Source organism: Pezoporus occidentalis, unplaced genomic scaffold, assembly GCF_034315485.1.
Source record: "Pezoporus occidentalis ecotype Australia unplaced genomic scaffold, CSIRO_AGI_Poc_V1 ctg144, whole genome shotgun sequence".
NCBI lineage: Eukaryota > Metazoa > Chordata > Aves > Psittaciformes > Psittacidae > Pezoporus > Pezoporus occidentalis.
Genome location: NW_026913252.1, coordinates 748,665 through 771,287, shown reverse-complemented (window position 1 = coordinate 771,287; position 22,623 = coordinate 748,665). Strand labels below are relative to the sequence as shown.

At 52.4% G+C, this 22,623-nt stretch overlaps 1 protein-coding gene across 4 annotated transcripts in view; it reads right to left on the bottom strand.

Moving 5' to 3' along the window:
• Positions 1–22,623, bottom strand: part of ZHX3 (zinc fingers and homeoboxes 3) — a 46,632-nt gene that overhangs the window by 6,018 nt on the left and 17,991 nt on the right. For 2 of the 4 annotated variants that reach the window (XM_062610081.1, XM_062610082.1), the window contains exon 3: positions 938–3,843. In XM_062610081.1, coding sequence (XP_062466065.1) covers positions 938–3,683 — 2,746 coding nt within the window. In that variant the 5' untranslated portion in view covers positions 3,684–3,843. Of the gene's footprint in view, positions 1–937; positions 3,844–14,210; positions 14,435–22,623 lie in introns of those variants that run through there. The other 2 variants (XM_062610083.1, XM_062610084.1) reach the window with 2 other exon arrangements.

Genomic DNA, 22,623 nt, shown 5'->3' with positions numbered 1-22,623 from the left:
AACCCACGCGCCATCTCCTTCAAATGAGACGGGGGAGGGAAGTAATGAATTTTAGTTGATGTTTGCAATGATTATCATTGTTTTTTAAGGCCTGCAGCCATGGCAGAGGTGTGTGGGAAGCTCCAAAGCAAGGCAGAGGGACTGGAGGAGGTCCCAGCTGCCCAGCAGGACAGCAAGGGGCTGCGTGCATGGAGCAGGCGAGAGGCTGCAGAGCCCGCAGCAGGACAGGGTGAGCACTCAGCCATCCTCATATGGTGGGAGCCCAGCCAGGGAGGAAACAGGCCCCAGCTGCAGTCTGCAGAGCCCATGGAGGGCTTGGAATCCACCTCTCCTCACACACACACACACATGCTTTCAGAAGTGAGCCCTGGAGGAGGGGTAGGGCCAGCAGCAGTACACACCAGCCTCCATCTCTCCCTCCTTGTAGCCTCCATCTCCACCACTGAGCGATGCCCCGCGGCAAACAAGGATGCTCACATCTGGAGAGCTGGCAGTGGGAAAGGGAAGGGAAGAGGCTCTTGCGGCACAGGCAGGGGTCACGGCTGCTGCCTGAGGCCAAGGGGAGGGTGGCAATGGACACAGCAGCCAGGCCCCTTCCTTCCCAAACACCAATCCCCTCCATAAATAGACCCAAGAGCCACCTGCCCCCGGGGCAGGTAGAGACCAGACACTCCTGCTGGTTTTACTTTGGCTTACAATAAAGCAGGACTTGGCTTCTGAGTGGAGCCAGCATCCAGCAGCCAAGGCAGGCAACAGCACTTGGAGCACCTCACTGCACCCTCCTCATACTCCTTCCCTCACCCCCTCTTTCCCAGAGGGAATTCCTCCCCGTTTCCCCAGTTAAACCCCGAACAACAGACACTGAACCCTGCCCTAAAGCCTCAGCTCCCCAACGGAGAACACCCAGAGCCCCATCTGCGCCCACCCAACCTCTCACCGAGCCGCGCGGCGGGCGGTGGGCCCGGGGCATCGGGGGTCCCGGCGCTGCCTTCGCGGCCGCCCGGCTCCCAGCACTCGCTGCTCTCGGGCACCTCGGGGCCGGCTTCGCTCGGTGGCTTCCGGCTGCCCTTGCCGCCAGCGGGCTCCTCGGTGCCAGCCGCCCTGCCCTCCTCTTCTGCCTTCACCGCGAACCACAGCCGGAGCTGCTGCACGCCGAGCTGGGCGCGCTCGGCCAGGCCGGGCACGTCCTCCTCCCGCAGCGCCTTGTGCTGCTCGTAGTACTCCTGCAGCACGTCGCGGGCGGCGGGGCTGAGCTCCGCCATGCCCGGCGGGAACACCCCACGCCTGTAGTTCTCGTACCACTTGAGCTGCCCGTTCTTGTAGCCGTAGCGGCTGTCCCCGAACCAGCGAATGACCTCTGCGCGCGGCAGGCCCGTCTGCGACACGATGGCGTCGTACTCCTGGTTGGTGGGCCGCTGGGTCTGCACGAACATCTGCTTCAGGAGGTGCCGCTGCTGCGCTGTCTTCTTGAAGTTGAGCTTGGGTTTGGGAGGGCTGGGTGCCAGGCTGCCCCCAACATCTCCCTTCTCGGCGCTGCCGGCCCCCACTGGCTCAGCTTTGTCGTTGGACTCGGTCACCCGCAGGTTCTTCAGGTTGATTTTGATGGGACTCACCTTCCGCTCCACTGAGTTGTTGCCGGAGGCATCGACGGAGCCGTTCTCCCCCGCAGCCTGCAGCTCATCCGAGGAGTCTTCCCCTTCCCCGCCACCGTTTTCCGCCTCCTCCTCCTCCTGCTGCACCGTCTCCTCCACCTTCTTGTTCTCCTCCGCCACCTTCTTCTTCCTCCTCTCCGAGAACCAGCTGTCGATCTCCCTCCGCGTCATCTTTGTTTCCCCCCGGAGCCGGTTCACCTCCTCCTCGGCGGGAAGGGGGTTCTGGGCAAAGCTGCTCTCCAGGGCCTTCAGCTGCTCCGGCGCCCGCTCCTTGTACTTGGTGGGTGTGAAGTCAGGCGCCTGGTGCCAGGCCTGCCGCCGCGGAGGGTGCTGCGGGGCGGCCGCGGGGCCCAGCTCAGCCCCCCTGGGCACGTCGAAGGGCGCCTCGGGCAGGGCATCTAGCGCGCTGTCCCCGGGGCAGCCGGCGCGCCCGCCCCTCACGTTCCTGTAGTGGTACCTCCTGTCGCTGAACCACTTCCGAATCTCCTTGGTGGACAGCCCCGTGAGCTTCGCCAGCCGCTCCACTTCAGCCTGCCCCGGGAACTGGTTCCGGCAGAAGCTGCCCTTCAGGGCCGAGAGCTGCTCATGGGACTTCTTGTTTTTGAACACGTTAGGGTCCAGGAAGCTCTGCGAGGAGATGGCCGGGCAGGCGGTGAGCAGCGACTGCGCGCTGTTGACCACCTTCACCCCTGACGCGCTGCTGGAGCTCACGGTGCTGTGCTGCGCCGCCGGCTGCGGCTTGGGCACCGAACTCACCGCCAAGGTGAAGGAGGAGCTGGTGCCCTTCAAGCCATTTGCCATGATGGGCTGCGTGACCAGCAGCCCCCCCGTCCCCTCCGGCTGCCCCACCACGTGGCCCGGTAGAGTCGCCTGAATGAGATGGGGGACGCTGCCGGGGTTCGCAACCAGCGGCGTGTTCAGAACGGTGATGGTGGGTTGTGGCACGGACTGAATAACGGTGTTGAACATCTTCTTCCTGGCATCTTCGATCTCCTCCGGGGACCAGCTGATGCCCTGCTTCAACCGCTGGGCAGTGAACCAGATCTTCAGCTGCTCTTCCGGGTACTTGGTCACCACGGTCAGGTAGCAGAGCTCGGCTTTGGTGGGGTAGGGGAACTTGTGGAAAGAGTTCTTCAGGAAGCTGTTGGAGTCCATGGCGGCGTTGTATGTTGGAATGCTGCTCAGGGGAATCATCACCTTGGGAAGGGACTTGGATGTAGGTAGCTGCTGATGCAATGGGGGCTGCTGCTGCAGGGACACAAGTTGTGCAACACCTGCCTGCAGAACAGGCACATTTCCTATGATGGAGCCATTCACTACATGAGATGATTTTGTTGAGCTTGCCGTGGGCTGGCTGACCGGCACGGACCCGTTGGGGAACGAATGCTCCCCGTCTTTCACCTCTGCCTCACTGCCCAACTGACTTGACATACTCTCCTTCAAGGTGTGGATTTTTTTGGCCTCGGGTTTACCCTTCATTATTTTCATGATGGGGGTTTTGGTAATGATAATTTCCGCCTGGCCATCCACCCCTTCCTCGGGGACCTCTCCTGGAACCTCGTGGCTGCTGGTGGTCTCACCAAGACTTTGCTCCACTGTTGTCCGGTTGTCCTGCTTAGCCACCCTCCAGACAAAGCCCGTTTCGCCGGCATGAGACTCCATGTTGTGGTGGGAGAGCCCCTCATGGCTGTTTGCAAGGAAGTTGCACGTGACACAGGCAAATGCAGGGTCTTTGCTGAATTCTGAGTGCTCAGAGTCCAAGTGCCCAAAGAAGTGCTGAACATCTTGAGATCCAAAGTCACAAGACTTGCAGATGTAAGTGTCGCTATCAGCAATGCCACGGTGCCCGTTAGACAGAGCTCCGTTATTAGTGCTGCTGGCACCAGCATCACCAGCTGCTGGCCCTTCCGCAGGAGCATCCTGTTGCGTTCCTTCCCTATCATCTTCTACAGCATCCAGTTCAGTCTCCTGAAGCACCAGTGTTTTCACTGGTATCATGCAGGGAGTTGTGGATTTTCTTTTGCTAGCCATCACTACAGTCGATCCAGATAATTAGTTTCCTTTCATGCAAACGAAATTCAGATTGAAAAAGTGCTACTGCAAGTGCTCTGTGGTCTAGATTTCAGCAAACTCATGATGTCCCAAGGAGCCGATGCCAGATGTCGACAAATGCTCATATTTGCCGCTGAACCTGAGGACAAGGAGAAGAAGGAGGGGGTTAGTTCCTTGCCATTAGACAAAGCACAACTGTCCTGGTATTTAACTGTTTCACTCAAAAAAAAATCATTTTCAGTCTCTTTTGATAGGAAAATTTAACTTGACCTTGGATTTACTGTATTTTCACACGTGCAACCTGTGAATTAGCTCTTTAGAAACCAACACACAAACACATCTCTTCTACAGCCTGCACCAAATTCCCATCTGAGGAGGAAACCCACCACAATCTCCCCACACCCTGCCCAGCCCAGACCCATCCCCAGTGTTCCCTGGGGCACAGCAGTGCCAGGCAGGGTCACCCTGGGAATGCTGCCTGCTTTCCACCAGGAAAACCTGGTGAAAACTCAATACATTCCCTGCAGAACATCTCAGTTTCTTCACAACTGTACTTTTCCAAACATCCCGTCAGGAAGCTTCTCCCCAGCTCAAAGCACCGTGCCCACACCAAGGGCCTCTGCCTGCAGAGACACCGGGAGCCATGCTGCAGGGCACCAGGGCCATCTACTTCTGCCCTCCCCACTCAGACAAAGCCTGCAGAGCATTTGGGAGCTTCCCTGCCCATCCCCTGCCCACTTCACCACTGTTTCAAGAGCAGCTGCTGAGTCTTCACCTGGAGCTGCAAGAGGAACGGTCCCAGCACTCCATGGCAGCATCACACGTGTGTGCCAGCCTTCCAGCCTTCCCCTCCCACCTCCTCTGTATCTCTTGGCATTCACACAACCCAGCGCACTGGGGGTACCTCCTAAGAAAGTTCCATTTCTCTGTGACACAAGCCCATGCTGCTGCTCTGGGGGTGACCAGAGACCTCTCATTAGAAAAACAGAGGAAAACAAGGAGGAAGAAAGGAATAATTCTTTTCCTTCTTTTTCCTGAAGCTAACATGGTTCTCAAACTGCTTCAGCCTTCAGAAAGCCAGGCCTGGCTGGGGCATTAGCCACAACTTTATCTGCAGCCTGATGCAGCTTCGCCATGTGCACAGAGGGCTCCGTGCCCCAGATCACAACAAAAGGGCAGTGACGCTGGAGTCACTGCTCTGGTGACAGGGCAGGTAGCAACATCTCCTCCTTAACCTCTCTGTCAACGCAACCTTCTGTGCACCAACTCTGCTCTTCTCTCTTTTAAACACAGGGGTAAAATGGTATCTTCCCAGGTTGCAGTGTCACTTGGAAGCATATGGACGCAGTGATTCATATTACAAAGCCTCTGTGCCAGACTTTCCTGGGATTTACAGTAATAGCAATGGAGCTTCATGAAAGCACTCATAAAAACTTGAACTTACAAAAACCCCCAAGGCCAACTCCCCTCCTCCCAGCTGACTCAGGGGTAACTCCTATCAGTTACAGCACTTGTGCACCAGCAGCTTTCTCATCTCAGATATCCTGAGCTGATCTCATGCTCCCAGAAATGCAGATGGGGCAAATGACTTGGTGCTTATGCAATACCTCCTCTGCTTATCTGTGCCCATAGCTTTAACAGCAGGGGAATGTAAGGTCCTGATGCAAAAACATCACATGCAGGAAGTACAATTGGACCTCCCTAATTTCATTAGAATTTGGTTTTTAATTGTTCTGGAAGCTGACATCACTTTTTCCAGCGGGCAGAGCCTGGATGGTCAACTCCGGCCTCAGCAGCTCTCAGGCACCATTTAAAAGACTGATGGGAAAACGTGCACTTCCCGTTAATCCCAGTGCTGTGAATAGTGTTAGTCATCCCTGAACTTGGCACCAGCGCAGCCTGTTTGCTATGCTACAGCGTCAGGAAAGGCTACAAATTACAACTTTAATAAAAAATGCTAAGTTAAAAAGGTATTAAGGCTGGGAGCTGAATTTAGTGCGAATCTCAAGACCTGCTTTATGCCACCTTTCCATGACTAGTCTTTCCCTCTGTAGAGAGCCAGAAAGTTATTCATTAGCATTAACGAGTCAGATAGTTGGATGGCTCTGAATGGGCTTTGATATTCAGAGAGGACCAGCATGCATTTGACACCAATCCCAAGCTCCTCATTTTTGATGCTACGTTAAATATTACAAAATCTAGCGGGGTACAATGACCTTTCCAACTCAAGTCAATTAGGGGAAAAAACCAGTAAGACCAGCCTGAAGGCTACAAAATCCAGCCTGAAAGGCTGAAAGGAATTTCGTGTCAGGGAAGCAACGGTAAAAGAGAATTCACATAGAATTTGATTGTGCAGCTCTAACACTGGGCTCTCTGCAAGCTTTTTTGTTTCCATCAAGCTCCTGCTAGAGATCCAGCTCCAGATCCTCCATTCCTGAGAAAGCTCGAGTCCCAGACGGATCTTACTGAGGGTTTTTGGAGTTGCCTGATATCACAGAGATGATTTTTATCTGTCAACAGAGTGAATTTGATACAGAGCAGAGACACACACAGACCCCCATTGTGCCACATGGAGAGAGTGCCTCTCCGGGGCACGCCAGCACCATTATTGTGGGTAAATGTGAAGGGCCTGACCCACCTCCAGAGAACCTAAAAGCTGCATTTCATTTACCAGCACATTTGCATCAAGCTCTGAGCTCTCTCCAACATCTTGCCTTAAAAATGCAATCAAAGCTGCCCCAGCTCTCCTGCTGGGGCTCCAATATTAATGCCACCTGAGAGCACAGATTGCAGCTTTAGCTGGAAGTGAATCACAGTGCCAATTTAGTGGGGAAAAAAAGGAGAATTAATCAAGTATACTGCTTGTCCATTTCATTTCCATAGAACAGTTGCATAACCCCATGTTTGGAGCATGTTTTATTCACTGCTTACCTTCTGGAATGCACTAATACTTTAATACACCACTAATATATAACAGAATGGATCATTCACTGATTCCTCCAGCATTAAAGTGAGTCTGGTTTAATGGACACGGTAAATTAATAGCAGAAAAATAAATCCATTAGCAAGCAGCCTTACACCAGAGCTCAGTGTAAACCACTGCAAACGCCTCAGACCTGTGTGAAGAACCTTATTCCCTAATATTTTACAATTAACTGGAGACCTGGCAGCCAGAAAGACAAAAGTACTGGACTTAAATTCATGGTTCCTGTTTGATTTACACTGTTAATTTGATAGTGAGGAAAGAGAGTAAACAGGTCTCATACCTAAAGCACCAGAACCGCCCCTGGGGCTGATGTGTGTTTGCTCATACAACAGCAACACAACTGTGCACACCCTGAGGCAAGGATGAGCAGCCCAGGTAATGGCTTGGGTTGGGTGGTAGTTCCCTGTCCTTGATACGCAGCCCTGATCACCTGTCTGCACGGCTCCTGACTCAAAGCAGTTAAACCAAGCATGCTGATACAGATCTGCTCCCCGGGTAGGTGCAGCTTTACCACGCTGTGGCTGCAGGGACAGCCGGGTTGGTGGGGACACATCAGCTTCTCGAGGGTTGTGGCTCAGAAGAGGCAGAGCCCCAGCTGAGCTCGCTCCTGCACTGCCCAGGTCTGCATGCCTCTTCTCCATGTAGGAGGCCAGAGACCCAGCTCCAGCTTACAAACAAGCACAAGGAGCACCATAAGATGTGCTACCCCTGTTACAATGGTGATAATAGAGGAGGAAGATGGAACTGGAAAATGGAACATGTCCATGGTGAGTTTTGAATGTCTCCAGAGAGGAAAATTCCACACCCCTCTGGGCAGCCTGTGCCAGGGCTCTGACACCCTCAGCATAAAGAAATTCTTTCTCATGTTGAGATGACACTTGTTGTGTTTCAGTTTATGGCCATTGCTCCTTGTCCTGTCGCTGGGCACCACGGAAAAGAGTCTGGCACCATCCTTCTGTCACTTGTGTTTGAGATACTGATCTGCACTGATGAGATCCTATCTCAGTCTGCTTTTCTCTGGACTAGCCAGGCCCAGCTCCTGCAATCCCTCCTCATCAGAGAGATGCCCCAGACCCCTGAGCATCCCTGTGGCCCTAACACAGGGCCAGCATTTCTGCTGGAGACAGCCCAAAGCCTCCAACACTTCCACGAGCATTCCCCTCCTGCCATGCTCCTGTACCAACCCTCCTTCCTGTTCCCATGGTCCAGGTACACAGCACCAACCCCATGCAGAGCAGCTTCGCTTCCACTGAGGGGAACAATGCCCAAAGTGCTCAGAGCGAGCTCAGCAATGGCAGAAAATTCCCTTCTGCAGAGATTAACAAAGGGAGGTTTCGAAATCTGCGCTGCCGAGTCTGAACTTTCAGCTTTTTCCAGCTTGGCTGGATGCGACTGGTTTGTGTTTAAATGTTTCAGTGAATTAACCAGTGAGGTTGTTAATGCAAAACATTCACCAGTGCCGTGCCAAGGGCCCCGCTTACAACATTAATTCCTGTGACCTTCTGCAAACCTCGCCTAGAAACAGCCACCGGGCAGCACCATGGACCAGGCAGCCCTGCTCTGCCCCAGCCCAGCCAGCGCTGGGTGCTCAGCGCTCACCCAGGGCTGCGTGCTCCACCGTGGCTCTGGTGTTCGATGCGGCCCTGCTGAGGAGTGAATGCTCAAACAGGAAAACATCAGCAATCAGCACCAAAATAGAAGTAAAATAACAGTTTTCGCAGCACTTTGGGTGCCTGCAAGGCAGGCAGACACACTCCCTAGTTCAGAGACAGTTAATGTTTCTGTCTTACACAAAGCCAAGCACAATATTGACACTTCAAAGAACAGAAGTTTAGGTTTTAAGCTGAAGCTCGGCAGGCCCCGGCTGATAGCAAAGTATAGGGGAGAAAGGGAAAAAAAGAAAAACAGTCAATCAAAACTGGGGATAAGAAGTTGATGTTTGAGAGTTTTTGTCTCTCCTCTTTAGGCTCTACCTCCAGCTAGGCCTGGAGATGCAGTTTTGGGAAGTCCACAGATCCCTTCCCAACTCCCCACCAGTAATCAGCAAGTAAAGGCCAGTAAGTGGGAGATCCCTAGGGCCAGCAGGAAGGAGCGGTGCCCTTGGAGCACCTGACCCAAGGGCTGAGCCACCTTCCCCTTTCCCAATGCCAAGCTGGTGCCAGCTCAGCCTGGGGCTGGGAGCATTCACCTGGGTGCTGGCGAGAGGAGGAAGAGCAGGTCCATGCAGCAGCGAGTGCAGGCACACGTGGGGCACAGCCCCACAACTGCCCCTGTGCCAGCCATGGGAATCCTGGGGCTCTTCCTCTTGCACTACATTAGCATCTGTTCTGCATTTGGAGTCTGTTCATGAGAAGTCATGGAGGACTTTCATCAGTTTTACTCATTTATTGCCAAAATGTGGCTGGTGTGGGCTGGCAGGAGAGAGGAAGGCTGTTGATTCTTGCACCTTCCAGGCTGAGGTGAGAACAGGCAAGGGCTTGTTTCCCAGCCAGGGAACCCAACCAGTTCTCATCTGGGTTTCATCACCATGGAACTGGAGTCACAGACTTTGGTTACAACAAAGGCACAAGGGGAGAGGGCACACAGCAGCATCACCAATAGGCTTTGAGGATGCAATCCCCTGACAGGAACAGCGCGGCAATTGCTAATCCATCCCAGGGACATGCTACGTAGATGGAAACGCTGCAGTAACTCAGCAAAGACCTCTCCAGGCTACATCCCTGTGATTCAACATGGACAGACACAGGGATGTAGAGGGAACAGCCCACCTCTTCAGAGCAAATCCCAGCTTCCCGGGTGTGGACAGAACTTCTCTTGTAGCTGTACTAGCACAGCTCTGTAACAGAGAAGGAAAGGCAAGATCTGGCAGGGCTGAGCTCCTCTGTTCCTGGCCTGTGGCTGCGCATCCCAGTGTGCTGGAGTCCAGCATCCTCCCTGAATAACCCTGCAGAGCCTGCAGCTGGCAGGGAAGTCATGGGATGGGCCCATCTCCAGCAGCAGAACATCACCTCAGCTCCAAGGGCACATCTCTGCTCCATGTCCTAGGGCTGGCACCAGAGCCTGGTCCATAACCCAACACCAAGGCAGCAACACACTTAATTCCGCTGGAGTTTAACCCATACAGGGCTGCAAGTTAGTAAGATCCCCCCTCCAAGCAGATTGCTGTGGCACTAACTCTGCAGGCACTCAAAACTCAGGTGCTCTCACAAGAACAAGGAAAGCCACCAGCAACACAATAACCACCACACAAGAGGAGCCGCGCAGGCAAGAAAAGCCTTGTGACATCTCACTATTTCACACTGCACAAATGTACAAACACACACACAAGTTTCAGCAGTTTCGAGCTTCGAGCAGCATCACAGCCAACGTTTGTACTAAGGAACAATTTCTCTCTATGTCCACTGGTCAGGGTGCTTTGTAGCTTAAGCCTGGCTTTGAAAACCCGGGCACAGTATACAGGCAGGGGAAGCGGTTGACCGAACAATCGTATTCATTCTCCAGTCCTTGGCAAACCCACAGTAGAAAAGTGTCTTTTCCATTTAGGCCAGTTAAACAGAGCTATTCATTAAAATCTCACCCTTCTACAAACTGCTGTAGTTCTCCATTTAAAATCTGCCTTGAAGAGAAGACCCCTCTCCTCTGCACTGCAGCACAATGCTCCTCATCGCCCTGCTTCAAGCCATCGCCCATTGCGGAGCTGGGTGTTCAGATTGCTCTGGTGCTTCCACAACAGCAGCAACTGGCCCTTGCAGTGTTACCTGGGCAGGGCTGGTGCTCTGCCTCAGCACTGGGGACTGATGGTAATTACCTCCTTTTTATTTCCAGTGGAGCACAGAGCAGAGCACGATGGAAGGCCAGAAAGAGGCAGCTGAAACAGAACACGATTAGAGTATAAAAATAGGTCACTAGGATAATATAACCTTTAGACTATTGGCAAAGTGCCCCCCTTCGAGACAAGCCTGCGTGCTGTATTTCAGGAGAATGTCAGGAAGAAAAAACCTCCACACAACACACATCAAAACAAAACCACTGCTCATCCCTCGGAGCTTCGCGTGCTTCTGTTTGAACATCACTGACATTAATTCACTCCTTTTCCTCTGCTCTCATCCGTTTGATTGAGCACAAAATAAACGTTATGCAATCATACCATTAACATCTTCCAAAAAAATCCAAAATAATCTCTCTTGGCATAGAGGCTTCATTACAGATTTGCTCCGAGTTACACTACTTTAGCCAGGTTCATAGTCCCAGCATCCCAGGGACCCACCTCCATAGCTTCAAGCCTCACATTCTGTCCGTGTTGCAAAACATTCCTGGCATTCCACCAAAGGAAAAGGTCCAGCAGACAGATAATCATCTCTTGACGGAGCCAGCTCCGAGGTTAATGCTACCAGCAGAGCACACCATATAGCATTAATGGAGCTACAAGAAGTCCCTCAGCTTAGCGGTATCTGGGTCCCCCCATCACCTCGCACTCAGATGGTGAACACCAGCCGGGTGGTTTCTACCTGAACAGGACAGTATGAAGGCCTTCTGTGCCTTCTCTGGGAGGTTTCCTTCTTGCTTGCATTGCCAGGGATCTGTTTGTGACTGCAGCTCCACCAGAAGCACCTCCAACAGCCCCGCACAGGTCAGGGGTATCTGCCACACCACGTTCCGACTCGCTGCATGCCTTCTGATCCCACGCTTACAGCTTATTATCCACGTCACCATTTAGGTAGGCAAGAGCAAAGGGCTGCATCTGCAGCTTTAGCAGATGGAGCATATTTTGGAATGCACATGAAAAGGGATGGGTTCAACCTAAAGTGTACTTTTTTGTATATTTATACGCTGAAATTGCTGAAATGGCTCCAAGCCATAAAGCTATTGGGGAGATCAGAGTGAAACTAGCAGTTCCCAACACAGAATGAGAACCAGAAGTAGATCTTGGCCCACACTGCACCTCTGGCAAGGGAATTCGAGCCTTTTAAACCATCAGGAAATGCCTGGCCCAGTGGTGATGGGTCCACAGGTATGAGCACCTGATGGCACAGAGCACCCAAGCACCAGAGCCCACGGAGTTCCCGGTGGCTGCAGCCTGCCTGGTCCCAGGGAGTCATTCTGGGGGTCTGAGCTTGTGTTTCTGAAGCACTTCTGCTCACAGCCCCCCTTCCAGGCCTGCACACCCACCTCTGTATGGGAGACCCTGTCTGGAGACCATCACCCCAAATTCAGGAGCCACAGCTCTAGCTGCTACCACATTTAGCGTTAAAGGAAAACCAGCTTTGATACTAGCACCGAAACGATCCCGCTGCAGAACCACAAACCCAAAGCCTGACAGAGGGTCAGACAGCTTCTCACTGAGCATCCAAGTCCCCTGTGCTTGCTAAATTCAGGCGGATCCCCAGCTACCAAGCGGCCAGGGAAGGGGCAGACCCGCAGCAATTCCAGAGAAATAGTGTCCAGAGCTTTAAAACAAGATGTGGGTGGGAAAGACTAAGCCCAGCTACTAAATAGTAGCAGAGAGCAAGCACAGGGCACTGGAGCTTATCATCTGCAGCACAGACTGAGGCTAGGAGAGCTGCAGCCCCTTCCCGGCTGGATTACTTCATCCACCGTGCCCTTTGCAATATGCTGGCTTCAGGAGCTGCATTACATTCGGGCTTAGCAGCAGCTCCCATTCCCCCGCTGCAGTTGGTATAACCAAAAAGACAACTGCAAAATACTTGGGCTGGAAGCAAGGAAACGGGGTTTGGCAGGTCGGGACCGTGGATGATTTTTTTTCCATCCCTGCGGATCCTGCTTCAGCGTCGCCCTTTCAGAGCCCGAGCGCGGGCGATGGCTTTTGCAGCTTACCGGGTCGGCTGGTTTATGGCAATGTTTTTCTGCTCACTGAACTGGCTCATTCTTTGAGCAGAACAAACTGTTCCACGTTGAGGCAGGAGTTGGCTGTGTTTTAACAAAGGATTTTTCCCTTCTGACAGTGTTTTGCAAAAGACCCAAAAAAAGGAGTTTGGAGCCAAGTTACAAAAGGTCAGGAGAGGCGAGTCAAGCACTGGGTGTAGTTCCTGTATGTCACAGCCAGTCAAGGAAATGGGTGGGGAGAAGAGGAATGGCATTTCGAGCTGCAAGAATATGTATAAAGTGATATTAATGAGGAATGGGCTTTTGAATGAGGACAGCGAGTATGCAGGCACTGTAATTTCTGCTTTACAAGAGCAGGCTTGTTAGGTAGGCTGAGGTCTCTGCAATCATTTACCCATGTGAAGTATGCATTTGAGAGCGTTCAAGTAGCACTAGTAGCAAGATAAAGGCTGTCTTATTTGCTTCCCCTCCCCAAGCTGATTTCAAGGAGCTGCCACACTCTCCTCTCCCCTCAGCCAAATGAATATTCAAAAGGCTTTTGCCAGTCAATCACCCACACAATGCTGGGGGAAAGAAACACTGTGCTGAGACCCCCTGTGTGGGACTGGCACCTCGTGCCCCTGCTCTGCTCCAGCATCCAGCATCCCAGCCACTGTAGGGTGCTTGGGAAGGGGGCTGCTGGGTGCCACATCTGCGCCTTTCCCACCCATGCAGCAGGACAACACTGCTGGAGCTGAGCTGCAAATGGAGGATGAGCATCCACCAGCCAGGATCCCAGCCCTCCCCAGGACCTGAGGACAGATCTTCCCTCTCCCCTTCTAGAGGCTGGGACCACAGATGCTTTCAGCATTGGATGGACAGGTTCCTGGTGAGGCCACACTCCCTGTTCAGCACCAGGTAGGGTCAGGGTCTTTCTGTGCTATGCACGGTGCACAGGCAAACCAAGATGTCCAGCTCTGGCCTTGGAGATGTTGGAAGGAGGGGAGTCAAGGGGATCTGCACCAGCTGACAGTCATGCCCAATACTCAAGCTTTTCCAGGCCTCTGAAGATCCCTGAATAGAAAGAAACCACCCACCACTGGAACAGAGCCACTTTTGTGGCTGGAAGGGGCAGATGTTCAACCCCTTACAACAATGCAGCACAACACTTGAGACTGTGAGCAACGAATGCTGCATCCACTTAAAACTGAAGAGGGAAATTAGGGACACCACCTAATTCTAGAACTACCATTTGGTCCTGATGCTTACAGTTCACATACCTACACTGCAAGAGTGGCACAGGGTTTTCTTCCATTGCCTTAAATAGGCAATACCATGGCCTAAAGCATTGAAACCACAAGAACTTCAGAAGCATAAGGTCAGACTGGCAAGCGCTCAGCTCCTTTGGCTGGAGCACCACCTTCCAACGCAGTCCAGCTCCTTTGCAGAACCTACATAAGTGATAGACTTCCAGAAGTCCCCACTTCCCGACAGGTCCTGCTGGCATAGAGTAGGGCAGACCATTAAGAGAGCTCAGAATCCCAACAGCCAACCCTTTGCTGAGATATGCCTGCTGAGAAGCCGAGCCTCAGAAGTCCTCCTCACCACACCAACAGTAGGATGATATTTGAGAGCTGCCAAGAAGAGTGAGCATGGAGAACTACACCGCTCCTCCTTCCTTTCTCCAAAATACTCACTATTTCTTTTAGGACTGATAGGGAGAGAAGAACAGATTTGGGATTTCATTCTCCATGGGCAAGATCCAGGCATCCAAATCCGGCACCTGCCAGCCACGCACAGCCCTTGCCATTTGCTCTTTGCTTTGAAAACTGTATTTGTTCAGAGCCGTTTGTCAAGGCACCCTGCCCAGCAGAGTGCAGGGATACAGAGCAAAGATCAAGGGTTATTTGTGACATGCACTGTGCTCGTCAGGACTCGGCTCTTCCCCCAGCTGCTCAGTGACACTTGGAATGGGCTGTCCTTGCTGCAGAGTCATGATGTTTTCAGTGGAAAACTCACCACGCTCTGTGGGTCAGCTGTGAGCTGAAAGAATCCCAGTTATTTTCTGCTGGAAGCTAAAGGAATTTCCTTACTCTCACAAGTCAGACATTTAAAATCAGTTTCAAGCACAGTTGTGATAAACAAATCATGTTCTCCTTTCCTCTCCTGGTTTTCTGGGTGGTTGGGAAACCATGCCTGCTGGTCCAACCAGCCTATCCCTCAGCTGAATTCATTCACAAGGGGAACTGAGGAAACCCAGCAAAGCCAGATCCCTGCCTCCAGAGCTCTCCCCCTTTTACACTCAATCCCCAGGGACCTGATTCTTTGAACACCGTTTAAACCCCCCCCAAACCACCAAGTATTTGGCTTTTCCCCCCTTCCTGTGAAGGGCAGAAGGCTGGGAGTTGGGCTGACCCCTTCCTACAAGGGACAGGGGAGCAGGACTTCAGCCCCCTGCCAACAGCCACCCAGCACAGTCCTTGGTGGCAGGAAGACGAGCTCCCCAGCCCAGTCCACCAGCCCTCATCAACAGCTGGGACCAAAACAGCTTCCAGCAGACTGATGAAGAATGCAAGAGGCTGTCTGAAACAGTATGATGGCCCACATACAGGGTTTGGGGTTTTGGATTTTGGACTGAGGTCTCCAGCAAGTCTTTGTTCAAAATCACAGAACCCCAGCCTGGTTTGTGTTGAAGGGACCTTAAAGCTCCTCCAGCTCCAACCCCTGCCACGGGCAGGGACCCCTTCCACTAGAGCAGCTTGCTCCAAGCCCCTGTGTCCAACCTGCCCTTGAACACTGCCAGGGATGGGGCAGCCACAGCTTCTCTGGGCACCCTGGGCCAGCGCCTCAGCACCCTCCCAGGGAAGAGCTTCTGCCTAAGAGCTCAGCTCAGTCTCCCCTCTGGCAGGTTCAAGCCATTCCCCTTGGCCTGTCCCTACAGGCCCTTGTCCCAAGCTCCTCTCCAGCTTTCCTGCAGCCCCTTCAGGCACTGGAGCTGCTCTCAGGTCTCCCCTTCAGGAGCCTTCTCTTCTCCAGGCTGACCCAGCCCAGCTCTCTCAGCCTGGCTCCAGAGCAGAGCTGCTCCAGCCCTCGCGGCATCTCCATGGCCTCCTCTGGACTCGCTCCAGCAGCTCCAGGTCCCTCTCACGCTGCTGCCCCAGAGCTGGGTGCAGGACAATACTGATGGACTCAGGAATTTGTGGATCACAAGGCCCTGATACGAGGAGATTCTTTTAAAGACTCCAAGAGTGCTGGGGAACGGCTCCCTTGCCATGTGTTACTCCACCCATGCACTGCCAGCAATTACTAAGCCTCCACTCTGTATTCAAAGCTCTATACAATGGAGTTTATTATTTTTAAGCCTTTCAGACATCAATGTAGTGAACTTAAGAGAGCTATTTGGAAGATTAAGATACAAACACCACCATATTATTCAATTTAACTCCAACACTGAACACTTATTTCTGTAAAGAGTCACAGCTAATGCTACATTTCCAATTGCCAACAGAGACAAATACTTACAGCTTTAAGTCACATTGCAGCACAGTCTGGTAAACCAAATTTAGGAAATAAGAACTAGGAAATTACTATCATTACACAACTAATGCCCAATTACTGCCAAGCCATACTGAGCCTATCTCCAGGTCTTGGCCATAGGCTTCAAACACACACCCGTAGCAACTACAACCCAAGGAAAGCTCCACTTTCTGCATGTGCAACCAGGTGTGAAGTTACCCACACATCCCCAACAGCTCCATCAGCTGGTTTCTAAATACCTCATACATTCACACAAGTGCAAAGAGGGCTGTCAGCACCTCACCACCCCAGCTCCTTGCCTGTGAAGGACAGTCACGCAGAGGAGAGCAGCTCCAGAAGAAGAACCCAATCCATGAATGCAGACAGGTCCCAGGGCTTTCTGTCCCCCCTAACAGTAAATAGAGTTCACTGACAGCTGCTTGCTTTGCCCAAATCAGACATGCACCAGGTGGCATAAAGGGGAGGAACGGGGAAAAGGATCTGTGCCAGGTTTGCTGTCATCTGGAGAGCCCAGTGCTGCATTTCACCCTCTTGAAATCACCCCACCTTTCACAAACCTCTGTGAGAGACAGACGAGGCAGGGTGCAGGATGAGCTGGGTGGGAACACCATTTTCCCACGGGAATAAGGGAACAATCCAGGAATGAACTAAGAATCAATAAAAAAAATACTAAAATATCAGTTTGCCCATTTGAAGGCTCATTTCACTGGAGCTGACTTCACTTGGAGCCTTTGGAGAAAAGCTGTCTTCAGGAATCTAGAATTTCCCATCCTTTTAACTGAACATGGAAAATTTCTCATTGCAGAGTGTACCATGGATAACAAATATTCCTGACTTCCACCACCAAAAGCAGCACAGCCTATGTTATAACCTCAGAGAAACAGAAGCAAGAGCTCCTCCTCCTTTTTCAGACAGAAGTGAAGGGTGGTCTCATGACACCAGCCTAAATCATTCCTCCTCCTCATCAGGACGAGTCCGTATCATCAACTCTGAGATAACTCAGAAAACAGCAGGATAAACTCAACTGCAAGAGGATGATAATGCAAAACTAACATTTATCCGGTGTCAGCAGGCAGGCTGCAAACACAGGAGTGGGAGGACCGGCTGGCTCGGGGGCTTGGGAATGGCACGATGGAGCCTTTCATTCCTAGAGCAGCAGCCCAAACCACAGTCACAGTAGCAGAATGTGGTCCTCCAGGCACCTGCTTCCTTCCTGGGGCTGGGAGAGAGCAGGCTTGGAAGCATTATAACACTACTGCACTGAAACGACAGCATGTCACAGTGGATAAGGCTCAGGGCAGCAGAACTCTCTCCAAGCACAAGCTCATCATCACCTGCAGCAGAAGATGAGGTGAAGCGATGCCTGCAGCATGGGGGAGATGTGTTCTCAGTCTGCAGACTCATCCCTGATCAAGCCACTTGCAGACAAGGCAGCTTTGCAGTGACACAAACAAGGGTAATGCTCTGCAGATCAATCCCACCAGTCCTTGGGTGAAGCTGCTCCCCAGGGGCTGGCACCAGGCAGAGCAGCCGAGCAAGAGGGTTCATTAAAGGTCCCTGTAGTGTTCACACACCGCACAGACGAGGCTCTCAGTGCCATGGGTTAGTGGTGGCCTTGGCAGTGCTGGGGAGCGGTTGGACTGGATGAGCTTAAAGGTATTCTCCAACCTGGCTGACTCTATGATTAAGGGAGCTCTCCATGGGTTAACATAAAACGCTCCGTACCTCGCAGTGTGAGCTGGGGAGGTGGTTTCCAGCACTGCCCAAAGCACCGCAGAGCTCCGTGCTGCTGCTTTTGGGGTTCTCCTCAATCATCTGCTTCCACACGGAAAGGACTCAGCAGTCGCTGTGGGCAGCACCCAAAATTCATGAGCAGCTGCTCCTATCCGTACCCTTCATGCTCTATCCTAAAACAGGGCACAAGCCTCATCACTGGCAAGTGCTGGTGAGGGGTGAAAAGCTGCTAGTGAAGAAGACACCCTCACCCATGGGATTACTCACGCTGCCACCCTGGGCAAGGTCCCCTGGCACTGCAGCTCCCCAGCAGCCAAGTGCTGCTCGTAGGAGGATATTCAGGTTACAGCGAGCAATGCACCACTCGCCGCCCCGGAGAGCATCCACGTGTTCTGAAACCGCTCACCAGGGATATCTGTGTTAGGAGATGGCTGCCAGCCTCCTCCTCACTGCCTGGCATCTTCTCCTCATCCCTCCCTCCCCTGCCAGCAGTTATTCCCATGTTATTCTAGATTATCCCTGGGAGACACTTGCTGAGCCTCCCCCCAGAGCTCTGTGATCCTGCAAGAGACAACTCAGAAGGCGCTTGGAAGCTGCACGCTGTGTGGTACACATGCGTGATCATACATATGATGTGATCATATACATGCCTGCCCCAGCATACAGAGTGCCTTGAATGATTAAAAGCCCCACAGCTTAGAGACTGGGGCTTTGGTGCTTGGGAAGGGCAGGACAGGGATGAAAGCAAAGCTGCTGTCCAAGAGGGATGCATTTCTCAGCTGCTGGGCCATGCCCCTTGCACAGGGGATACAAACATCATACAAGAGATATTCAGAGCAAAGCTGACAGCGCTGCCCCCAGGTTACACTCTGCTGCGTTGGTGAGCTCCTCCTCAAGAGGCTGCACAAGTCACTGAACCCAGCTGCAGGACCAGGGGCAGACACAGGCATCTGTATTCTCATTAGTCCTGGGAAGCCAGACATTCCCCAGGAGCACTTTCACCAACACACAAACACATCGAAGCCCCATCTTCTGCCCCATCTCAAAGATGCTCATTTCCACCTGCTCAACCACAGCACTCCACACTGACTGGAGCTCTGTCACTGACATGGGACAGGGGTCTCAGGTTCTCCCTGATCCAAAGGCTTATCCCATGGGAATAGCAAGGAGTCTCCACAGCACACTGTGGAAGCCAGAAAGCCTCATGACCCCCAGCTGTCTGCCTTTACAACTGGGAGGTTTCAGCATGTTTCAGGGATGCTGGGAAGCGTCTCTTGACATCTAGGAAGTGGTCAAAGGGGTGGTCAGCACTGCTACCCTCACTGGGAAGGAAGAACCAAAGGGGTGAGAAGTGAAACCATCTGCCCAAAGTGCATCACACCCCCGCTATGGAAAAGGGCACGGACTGCCTTCCCACTGCCAGACTCCTGGTTGGAAGGGAAATGCTCTCTGGTGTGCTCCAGAAAGGGAAATGAGGCACAGAGCAATTTTAAATAACTTGCCCAAGGTTACAGGAAGCTCACAGCAAAGCAAGTAACTGAACCCAGACTGAGCCCCAGTCACGGTACTTCATAGAATGGTTTGGGCTGGAGGGACCTTAAGGCTCATCCAGCTCCAAGCCCTGCCACGGGCAGGGACACCTTCCACTAGAGCAGCTTGCTCCAAGCCCCTGTGTCCAACCTGCCCTTGAACACTGCCAGGGATGGGGCAGCCACAGCTTCTCTGGGCACCCTGTGCCAGCGCCTCAGCACCCTCCCAGGGAAGAGCTTCTGCCTAAGAGCTCATCTCAGTCTCCCCTCTGGCAGGTTCAAGCCATTCCCCTTGGCCTGTCCCTACAGGCCCTTGTCCCAAGCCCCTCTCCAGGTTTCCTGCAGCCCCTTCAGGCACTGGAGCTGCTCTCAGGTCTCCCCTTCAGGAGCCTTCTCTTCTCCAGGCTGACCCTGGACAGCTCTGCTCTGGCTCCAGAGCAGAGCTGCTCCAGCCCTCACAGCATCTTTATCAGAGAACATCCTTTTAATGGGTCACCTTTGGCCAGAAACCCGCCCAGTTTGCATTCTAAAGCACTGCCAAGAGGTTCTGCGGAACTATATTGGCACAGAATTATTACAAGTTTCCTGCCCAAACTCAAAGGGTTATTTTGGAAATAAGATGACATGAGGCTTGCTCCATGGTTGGTGTTGCTGAGCAGACACCTCCCCAGTGCTGCACAGAGCTCAACTGCCAAGGGCTTGTAAGGCTCCAGGTCAAGCAGGGACATAAGAAGTTGTTTCTCCCCTGCGGTTAATGGCTTTGAGTTGAAGGGTGGCCTGCAGTGAATCAAAGTTCACCAGTTCCCAAGTTTCACGTTCCATTTGCATCTTCATTCATAAATACCTCTGCATGGAACAGAATACTGCAGCCTTAGCACTGGGCCATGCACCAAAAAGCCTTTCCCTTTGCACAAGGCCTCTCCTTGAGCATGGTGTTCACCAGTTTGTGTTGCTACAAAAACAACCAAATGGCCTTTATCCAGCTTTCATGGGCCATGGGCACAGTTCCTTTCCTTCCTAATGAAAACCTGCCTGCAGCATCCCTCAGCACTGGAGCCTTCCATACCTCAGGGTACCCTCACCATGCACAGCAGGCTGAAGGCATCTCAGTAGCATCCTGGCTGGGTGCTCTTGTGTGCCTGCAGTGTGGGGACACTGTCAGCAGTGACATCCCCCATGTACCCCAGTGCCTCCCTGGTGGCCTCACCTCACTCACAGAGGAACAGCAGAGCCCAGGCTGCAGCATTCCCCCATGCCCCAGAGTGACTCCAGCATGGGGAGAAGCTCTTGCAACTGGCAAACAGGAACAGCAAACCCAAACCCTTCTATAGACAGATGCAGTTCTTCATGCAGAGTCAATCAGCCACATGCATGGCTATAGACAGCACTCAGATCACTTCCAGCTGATGACAAACAGTGAAAGTGTTGGGCAATAGGTGTGGAAAGGGCCATGCAGGATAGAATTTGCCTTTCACGCAACACAGTGTAGCGTGGGCTGAACTGGGGGGGAGTCAATGCAGTCAGTGCAGGTCTAGCCAAGAAGTTTATGCAGTGTTTAAGCATCTGGGGGCCTCATCTTCCTGAGTACAAGCAATTTAATTTGTCACACACATGATATTGCATGAGTGCCCCAGGCAGCCAGGTCAGTCAGAAGAGTACAAAGGGAGGGATGAGGGGAGGGGATGGAAGGGCATCAAGGGAACAGTGTCTGAGGTGAAAGCTGGGGAGAGTCACACATATTGATTGGGAAGATAGGAGAATGAAAATGGGGGTAGAGCCCTGTGGTGAGACCCCAGAACAGCTCCACTGCTCCATGCTCAGGACTGTGGCTGCCTGCCTGGGGCATGGTGAGCACTGCTCAGTGCTCAGCCCAACCATCACCTTCCGAGGGAGCATCAGAAGCCACTGGCTCCATAGGGGCAGAGAAAAAAGGAAAGAAAAGAGGGCATCAACAAACAAACAATAAAAACAACCAAAAGGGAGAACTTCACCTCCAATAAGAGGAAAAAAACCCACTACCACCAAAAAAACCCAAACCCTAAGAAAGCCCAAGCACCTCTGAATTACATGGATAAGCACAGTTCTGCTGTCAACGCCTCTGAGCAGGGAACGCTGTACTTTGTGCTCTGCTGCAGATTTGCAGGTAAACGTTTGCTCCCAAGAAACATTTCTCTTCAGGTGGGGAAATGAAATACACCTTGTCCCCATCTCTTCTCTACTGGCTGCGCAGTTATTTGGTGGAATGGCTGGTGGCAGCAGTGAGGATGACAACCCTGCCCCAGCCCAGCTGGTTCTAAAGCTGCTCACTAGAAGACCTTTCTGCCACTCCTGCACCAATGCACATAAACCCTGGTGAGGAGAAGGCTCAGTGCTGCAGCTGGGACCCAAGGTTACATGCAGAGCACCCAGTGTTGTGAAAGCCTCACGTGCTTTCCACACCCCGGCTCCTGCCTTCACTAACAACACACCACTGATGGGGATGTACCCCTCAGCCTCTGCAGAACCACCTCCAGCAGGTTACCAGCAACCACAGCTGATAACAAGAGCCCTACACACGGGGGCTGCAGGGGCGTGATATCAACTACAGCAAAAATTTGCTTGCCTTGACATCTTATTCCTGCTTCCTCACGTTGTGGGAGGGCCCAGGGGCCTCAGCCAAGCCAGCATCTGCCCTGTAAAGCTCAGGCTGGAGAAGCGCATTCGCACATGCGTGGCCATCTCTCTGTAGAGCCTGTCACCAGCAGCTCACGCCTTTACAAAATAAATAATTATTTATAGTATATTTTATATATATAGTATATAGTATATAGTATATTACATTATTTACATTATATTATTTTTATTATTATATTATTTTATTACATTATATTATTTTTATTAATTTATATTATATTGTAATATATTTAGTTTAGGAATAAGCAATGGTCAGGTTTGTGGAGAGGAGGTGCAGCAGTGGGTCGGGAGGGCTACGGGGAGCTCCTGCACCAGTGCTGGAGCCAAGCCACCAGCCAGGCACCACAGACACTGGTGTCCCTGGGTGCTGAGCTCTGCCTCCCAGCAGCCCAAACACCCTGGTCACAGCGCTGTGCATGGAGCAGGACCTCTAAACCCCTGCAGGAACGGCTGTTAACCTGAACAGAATTCAGGTCTGAGATTGATTCATAGGAAGGATGAAATCAAGAGGTAAAAATAACACCTCTAACACACCAGTGACACCCCGAGCCCTCAATACAACACTCTATTTACAGGCCAGGAGCATTCCTCACTGCTCTTACCTTCATCTGAGTCAGTGGGTGCTTTGGAGGAGCCT